General features: G+C 31.2%; 1 protein-coding gene across 3 annotated transcripts in view; it reads left to right on the top strand.

Moving 5' to 3' along the window:
• The window catches only part of LOC129907856 (protein deadpan), a 58,707-nt gene extending 48,295 nt beyond the window's left edge, over window positions 1-10,412 (top strand). For 2 of the 3 annotated variants that reach the window (XM_055984274.1, XM_055984271.1), the window contains exons 2-4: window positions 3,805-3,900; window positions 9,076-10,103; window positions 10,207-10,411. In XM_055984274.1, the coding sequence (XP_055840249.1) occupies window positions 3,820-3,900; window positions 9,076-10,103; window positions 10,207-10,267 (1,170 nt within the window). In that variant the 5' untranslated portion in view covers window positions 3,805-3,819 and the 3' untranslated portion in view covers window positions 10,268-10,411. Of the gene's footprint in view, window positions 1-3,804; window positions 3,901-9,075 lie in introns of all 3 variants that reach the window. The other variant, XM_055984272.1, reaches the window with a different exon arrangement.
• Window positions 10,413-12,064: the final 1,652 nt, after the last annotated feature.

Genomic DNA, 12,064 nt, shown 5'->3' with positions numbered 1-12,064 from the left:
GTCTAATAAGCACCGAGTTATAGTCTTAGGAATAAATGATTCTTACAAGAAGATTGCCATCTCAATTAGTTTTTTTTTTAATAATATAGTTTGGGCTCAAATAAAATGCTTTTCTTCAGTACTTAATAAGCTTGTTTGATTTTTTGTTGTTTTTTGACTTAGAAAAAAACCTTATATATGAAGAAACTGCGAAATTGTGCCATCTACAAGTTAAGGATTGACATTTTTTCTATAAAAGTAACAGCAATTGAGTTATTGAACGAAATGCAGTTTTGTGCATCTTTAAAACAAACCACTATAGACCCCTGCAGCAGATGCAGAATTACTTAAAAAAAAAATGAACACTACTCGAGACCTTTCCAAGGACATACCTAATTTAGGTGAAATTGTGATTTCTGAAAAGATTCTGCCATTCTTTAACAATTTAATCACTGCAGGTGCTAATCGCTTGCAAATTAATAAGTACATTGAAAATAATAAATTTCGTATAAGTACGAAAATCGTAAAATTTTGCCTTTCGGAAATGGTATCATTTATTACTGTAAGTGTTGTCGTTGTTTTTTAATAATTTTTTTTTATTTTGATAATTTTGTTTTTAGAAAACTGCCCCTCCCACCTAAATGGGTGGAGATAGACCACCTTCCCAAAGAAAAAAATGTTTGTATTGAACTCTTCTACAAAAACCCGTTATCAAATCCTGGCGCCCAGGTTATCCTACTACGTGCCAAAACAACATTTTTGTTCTATACCTAAAAGTTCGAATTTCTGTATCTGGGTTGAAATCGTAAAATTTTTTTTTGTAAGCCTCGTTTGATTCGGAAATAAATATTATTTTAGAATATATTTTTAAAACAGCTTGTTGTTGTGAAAATATATACTTTAATTTGATGTCGAAGTTGGGTAAATGACGAAAAAAATGGAATTTTTGAACTTTGACAGCTTATAAATTCTAGGTGGTCTAACCGAGTTTCATGTTTTATACATTGTTGAAAAGGTATATTTATCTCCTATCAGAAACTGTAAAAAAATCGAAAATGGGTAAAAATTTGACGAAGCTAGATTTTTTTCAATGGGTGAAGGTAAAAAAAACGTTTTTTGCCCATAACTCCAGATTTTGGGGGTGTTAGGGACTTTTTAAATACCGTTTCGTAAGCAGTGCGACTAGTTCTACAAAACGTGATAGGTCTCCGCCCGCGTATATTTTGAGTGTTACACCGTGTAATTGTCGTTTGAAAATTCTTCATATAGGTACTAAGGAAATATTACAGTTAACGAAAAAAAAATCATTGCCTTACAAAAAAAAAAAACCTAGACTTAGGTGCATTTCTGTTTTAATGATTAAAAACTTAATCTTGCTGGATATAGTTCACATTAGGTTTTTGTTTAAAAAATCTATGTAAGTTGAGCTGATTATAAACAATATTTGCGTATTGACAAGGTGTCTCACGATAAGTGAGCTCCACCGGAAAAAAACGCCAATTTTTTGTTTGGACTAAAGGCCATAAAAAGCTATATTAAATCAATAACTAAGCAAGTCCAATTAAATATAGTGCTTATTCTTCTACTTTACTGATTTCAGTAGTATATAGAATTTGTATTATAAAATCAATCTTCTTTTTAAAAATTCAAAACATGGTTTTTTTTATATGGTTAAAAATTTTCGCACCGCTCCACTTTTTCTGAATTTCAGGTTTTTTATTCCAAAATTAAGGGAAGAAAATGAATGAAAAATTTCGTAGGTTAACGAAAAAATTTGTAACTCTACGAAAAGAATGCAAGTATAATCTACTAAAAAAAAACTAATTCTACGAAAAGTTTCGTTAGCTAACGAATATTTTTTCGTAGTTTAATTAAAATATTCTTAAAATTTACGAAAAAATTCGTTAGCTAACGTAAGTTCCTTTCATAAATTAATCAAAAAATTCATTGACTTACGAAAAATATCACCGTGGTTAGTTAAATTTTACGTTAATCGATGAAAAAATTTCGTAAAGTGATGTAAAAATTCATTAATTATCGATCAAAATTTTTTATGAAAAATTTCATTAAAATTCTACAGTTTTCGTTAATTTATACTAACGTATAAATGCCATTTCGTTGAGCCAATTACATTTTTCATCGACTGAAAAATAATGATATTTTCGTTGGCTCAACGAATTTTTTCGTTGTATTTACGTAAGGATTTGGTTCAGTGTATATTTGCTTGGCAGCCCATTGGAATTTCGCATCTCATTGAGCTTAAGGATGAAATTGTTCTCACTTTAATGGTATCATTTTCTTTAAAAATCCAGAAATCTTGCGGTTATTCACTACCACAGATCTATAAATATTAACAGTAGCCAATTTTGCCAGGATGCCGATGCGATGATCAGGGTTTTCAAACGTTCTACCATTGAATAATTACAAATAGAAGCAGACACCCTGCAAAACGGCCACTATTTATGACGTTGGCGTTAGTAACACCCAATGAGGTTTGTGTATTAAATAGATTAAGAAAGGAATTTTGAATGAAAGTTTAAAAAAAAGATTAGTTGTTGTGCAACCCTATAATATGTAGGTAGTTCATCTTTCTTTCGGTGCCGTTGGCGCATGAGTAATCTACGGTGTCACTTCTATTTTTTGTAATTATTTAATGGTTTTACTAGTCTAAATAATAATAAAATAATAATGTTGCTATTATTTGGCGAATCCTTTTCTTACGTTCACTTAATAAGTTCACTTGATTTCTTTCAAATATATTTTTAATCTATCTTTGCGGTGAAAAAATTCAAAATATCTGGGATATTTTTAAATCGTAATAATTGTATTGTAATTGTTTATATTTTAAAGCTTAAACAAGTATTTTATCATGTATTTTTTTAAATGTTGTGCAATATATCGTCGGCCTCATAAGGAAACCTCGTAACTCCACCTTTTTTCGAAAATGACTTTTGAATGCCATTTTTAGCAAATATGTCAGCGGGGCAACCTAGAAAATTTGAAGTCATTCCGAAAACTCTTAATAGACTTAATATAAATTCAAATTTTGCTCAGCACTTTACTCCCAACTACTCTGTTGTTTTCTACTCTTTCGTCTCTCCTGTAAAATTTTGAGTTGGGGAGTTAAGAGGTTTCCTTATGAGACTGACGTTTGTAACCCGTTACAAATAAAATGCACGACTGGGGTCGCACGTACTTGCTCTTGCAGTTCAAAGCAGTTTTATGTTAGTTTTAGTAAAAGCTGGCTCTATATAAATAAAAAAATTGTAAAATGAAAAACAAAAAAAAAAATTGTTTACATGACTTTTTTTGGTACAAAATGAAAATGCAGTTTTATTGCAATCGCTTTGAATATTACGTCTGTAGTTTAATCAAAATCTTTAGAGCCGTTTTCGAGATATTTGGTTTAAGTTGAAAAATTTGTATGGGAGGTACACTTTCTAAGCGAGATATAAAAAAAACAATTTTCAGAATTCCATAAAAATCATCTGTACCAAATTTGAAGAAAATCCGTCCCCCCGTTTAGGCTGTGGAAATGTGTACAGATGGAATCACTCACAGACAAACAGACGGACGGACGGAATTGCGAGACCCACTTTTTCGAAGTTCTCCATCATCGTAATGTTGGTTTTGATTAAAACCTCAAATTTTTTCGACACGAAACCAACAGGTACTTGCCCTATAGAGCAAAGGGTGCCAAAAGCCAAGATAAAACGCATTAAAATGTTAACACAAAACGAAAAATAGTAATAAACATCTTTTCCGTCATTCTAATAAATCTACGAAATCGTAGCTAATATCTTAAATGTTTTTTTTTTCTTTCAGAGCAATAAACCAATAATGGAAAAACGAAGACGTGCTAGAATTAATCATTGTTTGAATGAACTGAAATCCTTGATATTGGAAGCAATGAAAAAAGACGTAAGTATATGAAATAAGTACCTACCTAGTTTAATAAGATACGTACTAACTAGTTCAGGTCAGGGTTGTTAAAATATCAATTAAAAAACTGCATTTCAAATTAAAAAAAAAATTATTGAAAAAAAGCATTTAAATATTTTTCGTTTGCAATAAAAAAATTTTAATACAAAATATTATACCTTTTTTTTAGTGCAAATATTTTTTAAATAAAATTTTTAAAAATCGAAAATATTTTTATTTGCAATATACAAAAGAAATGCATGCAAAAAATTTTACAACACTGGTTGAGATAAGATTTGCATTGCACATTGTAATTTTTTTTCACTGAAAATTTAATAATGTCGCGAATATAGTTGCCTGCCAGACTATTAGTGTAGAATGATTTGTACTTGAAATTAAGTTAATCCATTAACTCAAATGAAAAATCATAAAGTCTGATCCAATGTACATAGGTAAGGCACATTTAATTTCGTAATAATGAATAAATAAACATTTACACAAAAAAAAAAATGCGTTAAACAGGTAGATTCCTTAAGTCAAGAATAGGCTAAAACAAGTGTACCTATATTCATTATTATCTAGATCTACCTGTACGTTTACTAAGATATAAGAAAAGAAAAAAAGGACAATGAGATTTAATGGGAATCTTGAATTAATGTAGGTATTCTTTCACAGGCCACATTAAGGTTCACTCACATTTCGCACGACCTTTTCAAGCGCCTTCTTTACCATGAACATGATCATGATGGGTAGATTTCGGTATCTTTTGTTTTTTTTTTTTTGAATCGGTGCATATCTCAACATTGCAGTAATCAGCACCAGCACCTTACCATCTGAGCTAGCAGACTCGATACGATTCGACCAGACCAGACAGACAAGTGAAAATGCGAAGGAGAATCAGAGAAATATGATCATTAAGCAGTCAGCAAGATTCATTGAACCTCGACTGTATTTTGTTTATACCGAATAACAAAATACAGTCGAAGTTCCTTAAGCTGAAAGTTATTTTCCGGCGTTTGTATCAGATTTGAAGTTTACTTTTTGAAAGATGTCAAAATGACATTGACATATTATATTAATTAGTTCAGCGATTACAACGAATTATTAAGATATAAAGCATTTTCAGGTTTTGATATAGGTAGGTAAGTGTGCATGGGTAAACACACCCTATTTTTTTTTAACATAAACATTATAAATTTAAATCTAAAGTTGGTTAGCAACATAAGATATTGTTAATATTTGACATTCTATTTTAATAAAACAATCCCATTCCAATCCCACACAAAATAATTTTTTTCTCTATAAATTTTCCATGGTAAATGATATGATTTAGAGAGCTTCTACTGTATGCTTAAAGATCCAAGGGAACAGTTACCTACAGAAAAAAAGAATATTATTATTTTTTAGGCGTTTATTTTTTGCCTAAGATATCGTTTTTGCTTTGTACAAATTTATTTCCGATGAGAACATTTTTCGTCTTTACTCATTTATTTCTTGCTTTATTTCTTCATGTTTGTGTTCTTTTGTTTTCGATTTCATGCACTTGACTCGAAGATGATGGTTCATGGTTTGTTCACATGCATAAAAAAGGTATATAATAAAATATATGGATGATGATGGAATTCCTTTATGTTCGATAAAAGGACCTAGTTAGGTAAATTTCTCGTGTGAAAAATCTGCGTGGGAACTGTGGGAATATTTGTATACAGTTCCGTTTATGTTACCGGAATTGATAGGTACCGTATGGAAATCCTTGAAAATATAATGACGACCCCTTATATTTTGAGTGTGATGACTATTAAGAAGCTATTATTATTTTTGATTAGAGGTAGGTATGTCTAGGTATGGGAATTTTCAAGGCCATCTTAAAATGCTGAAGATTTTTGTGGAAACATATTATGTACATACATAGGTGCGAATACATAGTAGGGATCTAATGCCTTGTAAAAAGTTTTAGTGGTGGTGTGTTGTGTAGATACAGGAAATGTTCAAAAGTTTTTAAAGTGATGATGTGACCTTCGGAAGGTGAATTAAACAACAAGGTGTTTAACAACATAATAACATTAACGAGCCTTATTCAGGTAGTTCAAAATATACTTTTTATTTATTTGTTATGACTTATGAGACAAAAATATGCTTTTAATATTTAAAAAATAAGTCTCAAGGAATAGACGAAGGTTAAGGTTACCTATATGGAAATGTAAAAAAATATTATAATAATGGGTCATTAATCTAGCATACCTTAAATATGAACAATAGTAATTCCGTGCTTTGTCTTGTTCTTAGCGTCTTTTTGAACTAAAACACCTTTAATGAAGAATTTCTCAACTCATTTCAAATGAATAAAATAAACCTTTATAAATAAGTATATTATATTACAGGTTTTATGCAGTGGTGGATCTAGGGGCGGTTAGTCGTGAGGTATAGGTAAAAATTTTAAACTGCTAGTAGAAAAAGTTTTTTTTTCGAAAATCATTATAGGTAAATGTTACCGTTCGCTTTTTTTTCTTAGTTTTTTAAGAAAAAAAAAATGTCAAAACTAATCAAACTCTTAATTTGATAATAGGTTTGTTCGTAGTGAGCTCTAGGGCACTCTGGGTCGCTCCGAATTCGTTGTCAAGCGTTTTTTGTAGCTCCTTTTTCAACCAGAGTTATTTCCTCTGTGTTCGATGTTCGCTCTGAACGCACCCTGAATAACTCTGGGTATTTTGTCAGAGGGTGGAATTCAGAGTTATCAAAATCAAATCAGCTGTTGTCATTTAAGGAAAAAAAATTATTTGAAGTGCGAAAAGTGATTTGTCGTTTGAGGATACAAAATTTGTGTGGTAAATATAAGATTTTTCACAAAATTCATGAAATAAGAAACTAAATAAAGAAAAAAATGTCAAAACAGAAATCAGTTGCACGAAACTTAAGTTCGAATTTTTGCTTGGGTTGATATAGTTTGAAATTTTAACCGAATTTCAACCAACAAATTGTCGAAAATTTTAAGAAATAAGATTTTTTGCAATAGACGCCCAAAAAAACTTTTTTTAACCTATGACCAGACCTTGGGGTTGTTACGGAATTTTTACATACCGTTTTAAAATTTGTAATCAGTGTACACGGTGATCTTGAAGACGCGGTAGTACTCAACTCTCCTGAAATCTATGAAAATGTGGTATATTTTTCTGTTATACGTAACATTATAACTCTTGAATATCAAAAATAATCCTGAAATACACAGAACATAGTAAAAACAACTTTAAGAAAATAAAAATAACTAAAAAAAAAAAATTATTACAAAAACAATAAGATTATAAAAAAACAATAACAAAACACGAAGCCAAAATGCCACTAAGTTCATCTCGTTAGTTCTGAGTTACGCTAAGAGTGCTTAGAAATTACGAAATTGTTGATTGAATAACTATTAGATAAACAACTTTTTTCTTAAGAACAAACATAAAAGTGCCCATCTTTTTTTCTCCATTTCTGAAAAGCTTATACCTACATTGTTGCCATCTTATTTTAAAGATTTGTCTGAAACTAAATTAAATTTCTCATAAACTATTTAGGTACTCAATTAGCTTCAAATAAACATCAAACTCAAGAATAATATTTAAGCTGTCCAAAATGATATAGGACATTATAGTGCTTTTTGTTTGTCAATATGATTTTTTTTTCATTCTATGTCAAAATGCGTGTATGGATCGTATATGCCTTTAACTCAAAAAAGAGATCAGGTACGATTTTGAAATTGACAAATTTTGAATTTTGAAATCATTCGAATAAATCTGCTTCATTACGAGTAGGTATTTTTGGGATCCAATTTTGTACAACCTGCCGCGTCTTCAAGACAATGGTGTGTAACAAGCTCTAGATACAAAACATGATCATAGATTCCCACCATTCTATAAAAATTAAATTAAGATGAATATTTTTTTGCTAACCAAAAAATTTTTTTGCAAAATGAATTATTATTTGCTTAAAAATAATTTGCATTTTACTCCCTACCTACTCCATTTTATATAGGTAAAAATATATGACTGTTTATGGTTAGCTGAAGATATTTTTTGGAAAAACGGTTAAATATGTTGGACAAGAGTTTTTATTTTTCGCACAGGACTGTTAGTGTTAACTAGGCTTAGATCAATAAAACAAATGATATAATTTTTTTTTTGTAAGGGAAGTGGGTGCAAGACCGCCCACTTAGTGTTTGACTGTCTTAAAAAGCAATAAAAAACATCTTTTAAATAGAATAAAGTTTTTATTCATTAAGTTAAAGTTTTTTGCAGATAAATACTGAACAAAAGACAATACGTTTTGAAAAAACATCAAACAAAAAACTGACTTGCCCCCACATGGGGGTAAGACCCTATCAAATTTTGTTGGTAGAAAGACCGTTTCTATTGTTTCAAATGCAGCCTATTGGTAATAATAACACAATTATGTTATATTTTCATTAGTTCTCACTCCATCACAAGCTTTTTGGTACCATTTGGTACACATTTTGCACTTAATCCAACAATACTTTGAATTGGATCAAATAAACAGTTGCAGATAGAAGGTACAAATACAATTTGCAAAGTCCTCTTCATCAGAATCATCAATTACAGTAGGTATGGTTTGGCGCCTGTTGCTTAGCTTTTTGGAATATGTAACGGTGAACTTCTTTTTTCACTTTGTTTAAGCTACTTAGCTACCAGAGCTTCCAATTTCGCCCATGGGCGGTCTTGCCCCAGTCATATCATATTTGATGTTCTGTATTATTTTTTTTTAAATTTATCTTTATGACTCCTTGTTTCGTAGAAAATATTCAAGGAAAAGTTAAAAATTTTAATCATTTAAGTGTCAAAAATACAACTGACACATGAACGATAACAATTTGATGAAAAATCACAAAATTTACCGTAACTCTTCGGGGTCTTAACCGAAATTGCTAAAACTTATAGACGTGATCGATCGTACCAAAGGGCACCTATTTTATATTGCAAGTGTTGCCAATTTTACATTTTTTCATACAACATAGTACGAAAACCGTCTTGCCCCCATAATCGGTCTTGCCCCCACTTCCCCTATATGATAAGAGATAAAAGTAGATTAAAGATCATTGGATTTGACTTATTTAAGTTATAATTCTACAGTATGTGGATTAGATGTATACAAAAATTAATTTATTTTATCTTTTACTTTTAGCCTGCACGTCATACCAAACTTGAAAAAGCCGATATCCTTGAGATGACAGTGAAACATCTGCAATCAATGCAAAGACGACAACTTTCAATGGCCATTCAAACCGATCCCACTGTCATTCACAAATTTAAAACAGGATTTGTAGAATGCGCTGATGAGGTTAAACGTTATATCAGTATGCTGGATGGAGTTGATACTGGAACACGCCAACGTTTATCAAACTACTTGAATAACTGTGCAAATAGCTTAGAACAAATTGGATCGTTTACCAGTTTTTCAAACAGTTTTCGATCACAAACAACTCAAGACTGTGTTAATCCTCCAGTTATTCCAACTCAAATACCTTTTGTAGCTGCGCATGACACAAACAATAACAACGGACATGTTCAAATGACGGGAGTTAGTCTCGTCCCATCTTTACTACCATCTGGAGAATTCGCTCTTATAATGCCAAATACAAATATCAAATCATCGATTGACAATGATCCATCATCGTTTTGTATACCAAATAAATCATCAACAAATATTGATATTATGAGCAACTTTCCACGAGTGAGCGCATTTAGTAAGCCTTATAGTAGAACCACATTTTCAAAGCGAAGCAGTTACGATATCAATGTTTCTGTTCAACCATCAGCAACCACAACTAGTCCTCCTCTAAGTCCGAATTCATCGATTTCTAGTCACGAAGACGATTCAGTAATGCATACTAGTTCTGACTTTGCATCGCGTTCCATAACCCCACCACTAGATGGGAGTGGAAGTAGTTTTTCTGGAGAATTCACAACTCCTTCCAGTTCTGAGTCCTATAAAGTATTTCCTCGCACTGTAGGTGTACTCCAACAGTCTCATGTTACATCGAGCAGTGAGGGAACGTTTTCTTCAAAACGTTTATATCCATATTTTACGGCATGTAGTCCCGAGGAACCATCGATGAAAAAATTCAAAAAGGAAAAATTGGATCATAGCGATAGCAATGACCATCATAAGAAAGACGTTGAAGAAGCTTCGGAAAATATGTGGAGACCCTGGTAGTATTACTTTCCATATATATATGTATCTATCTATGCATATTTTTAAAATAATGTACAAATAATTTTAAGTTTGTTTGAATTTTGTTTTCGATATTTGCAGGCGTATTTCGTTGAATTTGAAACAATGTTGTCTTGTGTGCTGTTCTTATTTTAGATTTTAATTTTTGTATCTTTTGAAAAATTTAATCAATTGTGTTTATTATTTTTTTTAGAAATTATATTTTATCTGTGATTTTTTGTGTACATTCTAAATTTCTTATCCATAAAAAATCAGCACAAGGCGCATGAATTATGAATATTTTTTGAACATATTAAATAAGGATTATGTTTTTAAATGTAATAAATCTATATCAAGTGTTTATTCAAGCAAAAGTTGTATTATTTCTAATTGCAATATGGCTTGATTGGTTAAATAAATATTTTTTATTTTAAAACTGCTTTCATCTTACTTTCAATAATATCTTCTTCTTCTTCCTTTTTCTCGGCGCTGTTATGATCTCGATGTCGAGGGGATCATAACTATCCCACGTTACTGCTTCACACTAGTGATCCGCTTGTGGGGTTCGCCGGGTTGACCTCAAAAATCGGCGGCAAGCCTCCCGGTTTTGTATTGTTCCATTTCTAAGGCCAACTGAATGCTGGTGTTTTTGCATTTGCTTGTACCAGGAGTTTTTAGGCCTACCTTTCTTTTTATTTCGTGTTGGAACGTTGTATGATATTGCTTTTTTGACGGGGTTCTCAGGATCTCTCCTTTGAACATGGCAATACCAACTGAGTCGGTCGTGTTCAATTTTTTGGGAGATGGTGTTTTTAACATGAAGGCTTCCTCGGATTTTCGTACTTCTAATTATATCAAGCTTTGTTACTCCTGCTGTCATACGAAGCATCTTCATCTCAGCTGCCGTTAACTTACTCTCATACTTTTTGTACATTGTCCAACATTGTGAACCGTATGTGAGTGCTGGACGCACAACTGCGGTGTAGAGCCTTCCTTTCAGCTTAGGGGGCATTTTTCGATCACAGAAGATAGCAGAATTTTCAATAATATCTTATCAAGGGAAATGAAAAAATCTTGTTATTGTAACAATAAATTGAGGAGCGGATTTCCAAAACCAGCAATGGGGAACAAATCGGTTAGTGAGATATACGAGTCTATCAAAAATAATTTCCTTAACATGACAAAGACATAGTTATTCAATATAGAAAAAAAACGACTTTATATTCAAAAAAGTCTAATATATACAAAATATTTCTTTCAATAAGTACAAAAAATTTCAAGTTGAGGTTTGATAAAATTTCACTTTGATATTAAAAATTATATTTTTTTTTTTGAAAATTTGAATAATCATTTACACGCAAAATCATCTGTATAAAGTTTCAAACAAATCCATTCATCCGTTTGGGCCAACTCAATGTACAGACCCATCGACCGAAATAAATGTTTTTAAAACATAATAGTGGAGCTATCACCTTCCACACACTAAAAGGAGAGGTAAATTTTATAATTAAATTTTTAGCTACTACGCAACTAAAGGACGATATAAATATAAACTTTAATCGGATAAAAATATGTATAGGTATCCGTTTTTTAAAGAAGATAGCCCGAGTAGCACCGAATTAGATTTGCAACAAGAATTTATTTTTATTTGTGTTTCATAAGAGTTATCTGTAACACTATTATTTGTTGTAACTCAGTTATAATTTGTTCATTGAAAAACATTAACCCTCTGTAGGCACACCTCTTTTTTGCGAATTTGGTTTATACTTTTTCATTTCCCTAGAACTTTTTTCGGTGTCAATATTTTATAGAGAATCATGTATGAAATTGATGTAGAATTTTCTGAGGAATTCGAATAGGTATTGCATTCACAATTCCAAAAAAATGTATTTTCACCCTTATAAAGACACTTTTTGTGATCACCTTTTATTTTGTCCTGCCAAATTCGCACCCGTGCACA

This window comes from Episyrphus balteatus, chromosome 1 (genome assembly GCF_945859705.1).
Source record: "Episyrphus balteatus chromosome 1, idEpiBalt1.1, whole genome shotgun sequence".
Lineage (NCBI taxonomy): Eukaryota > Metazoa > Arthropoda > Insecta > Diptera > Syrphidae > Episyrphus > Episyrphus balteatus.
The sequence above is the reverse complement of the archived record's forward strand: the minus strand, read 5'-3'. Positions and strand labels throughout refer to the sequence as shown.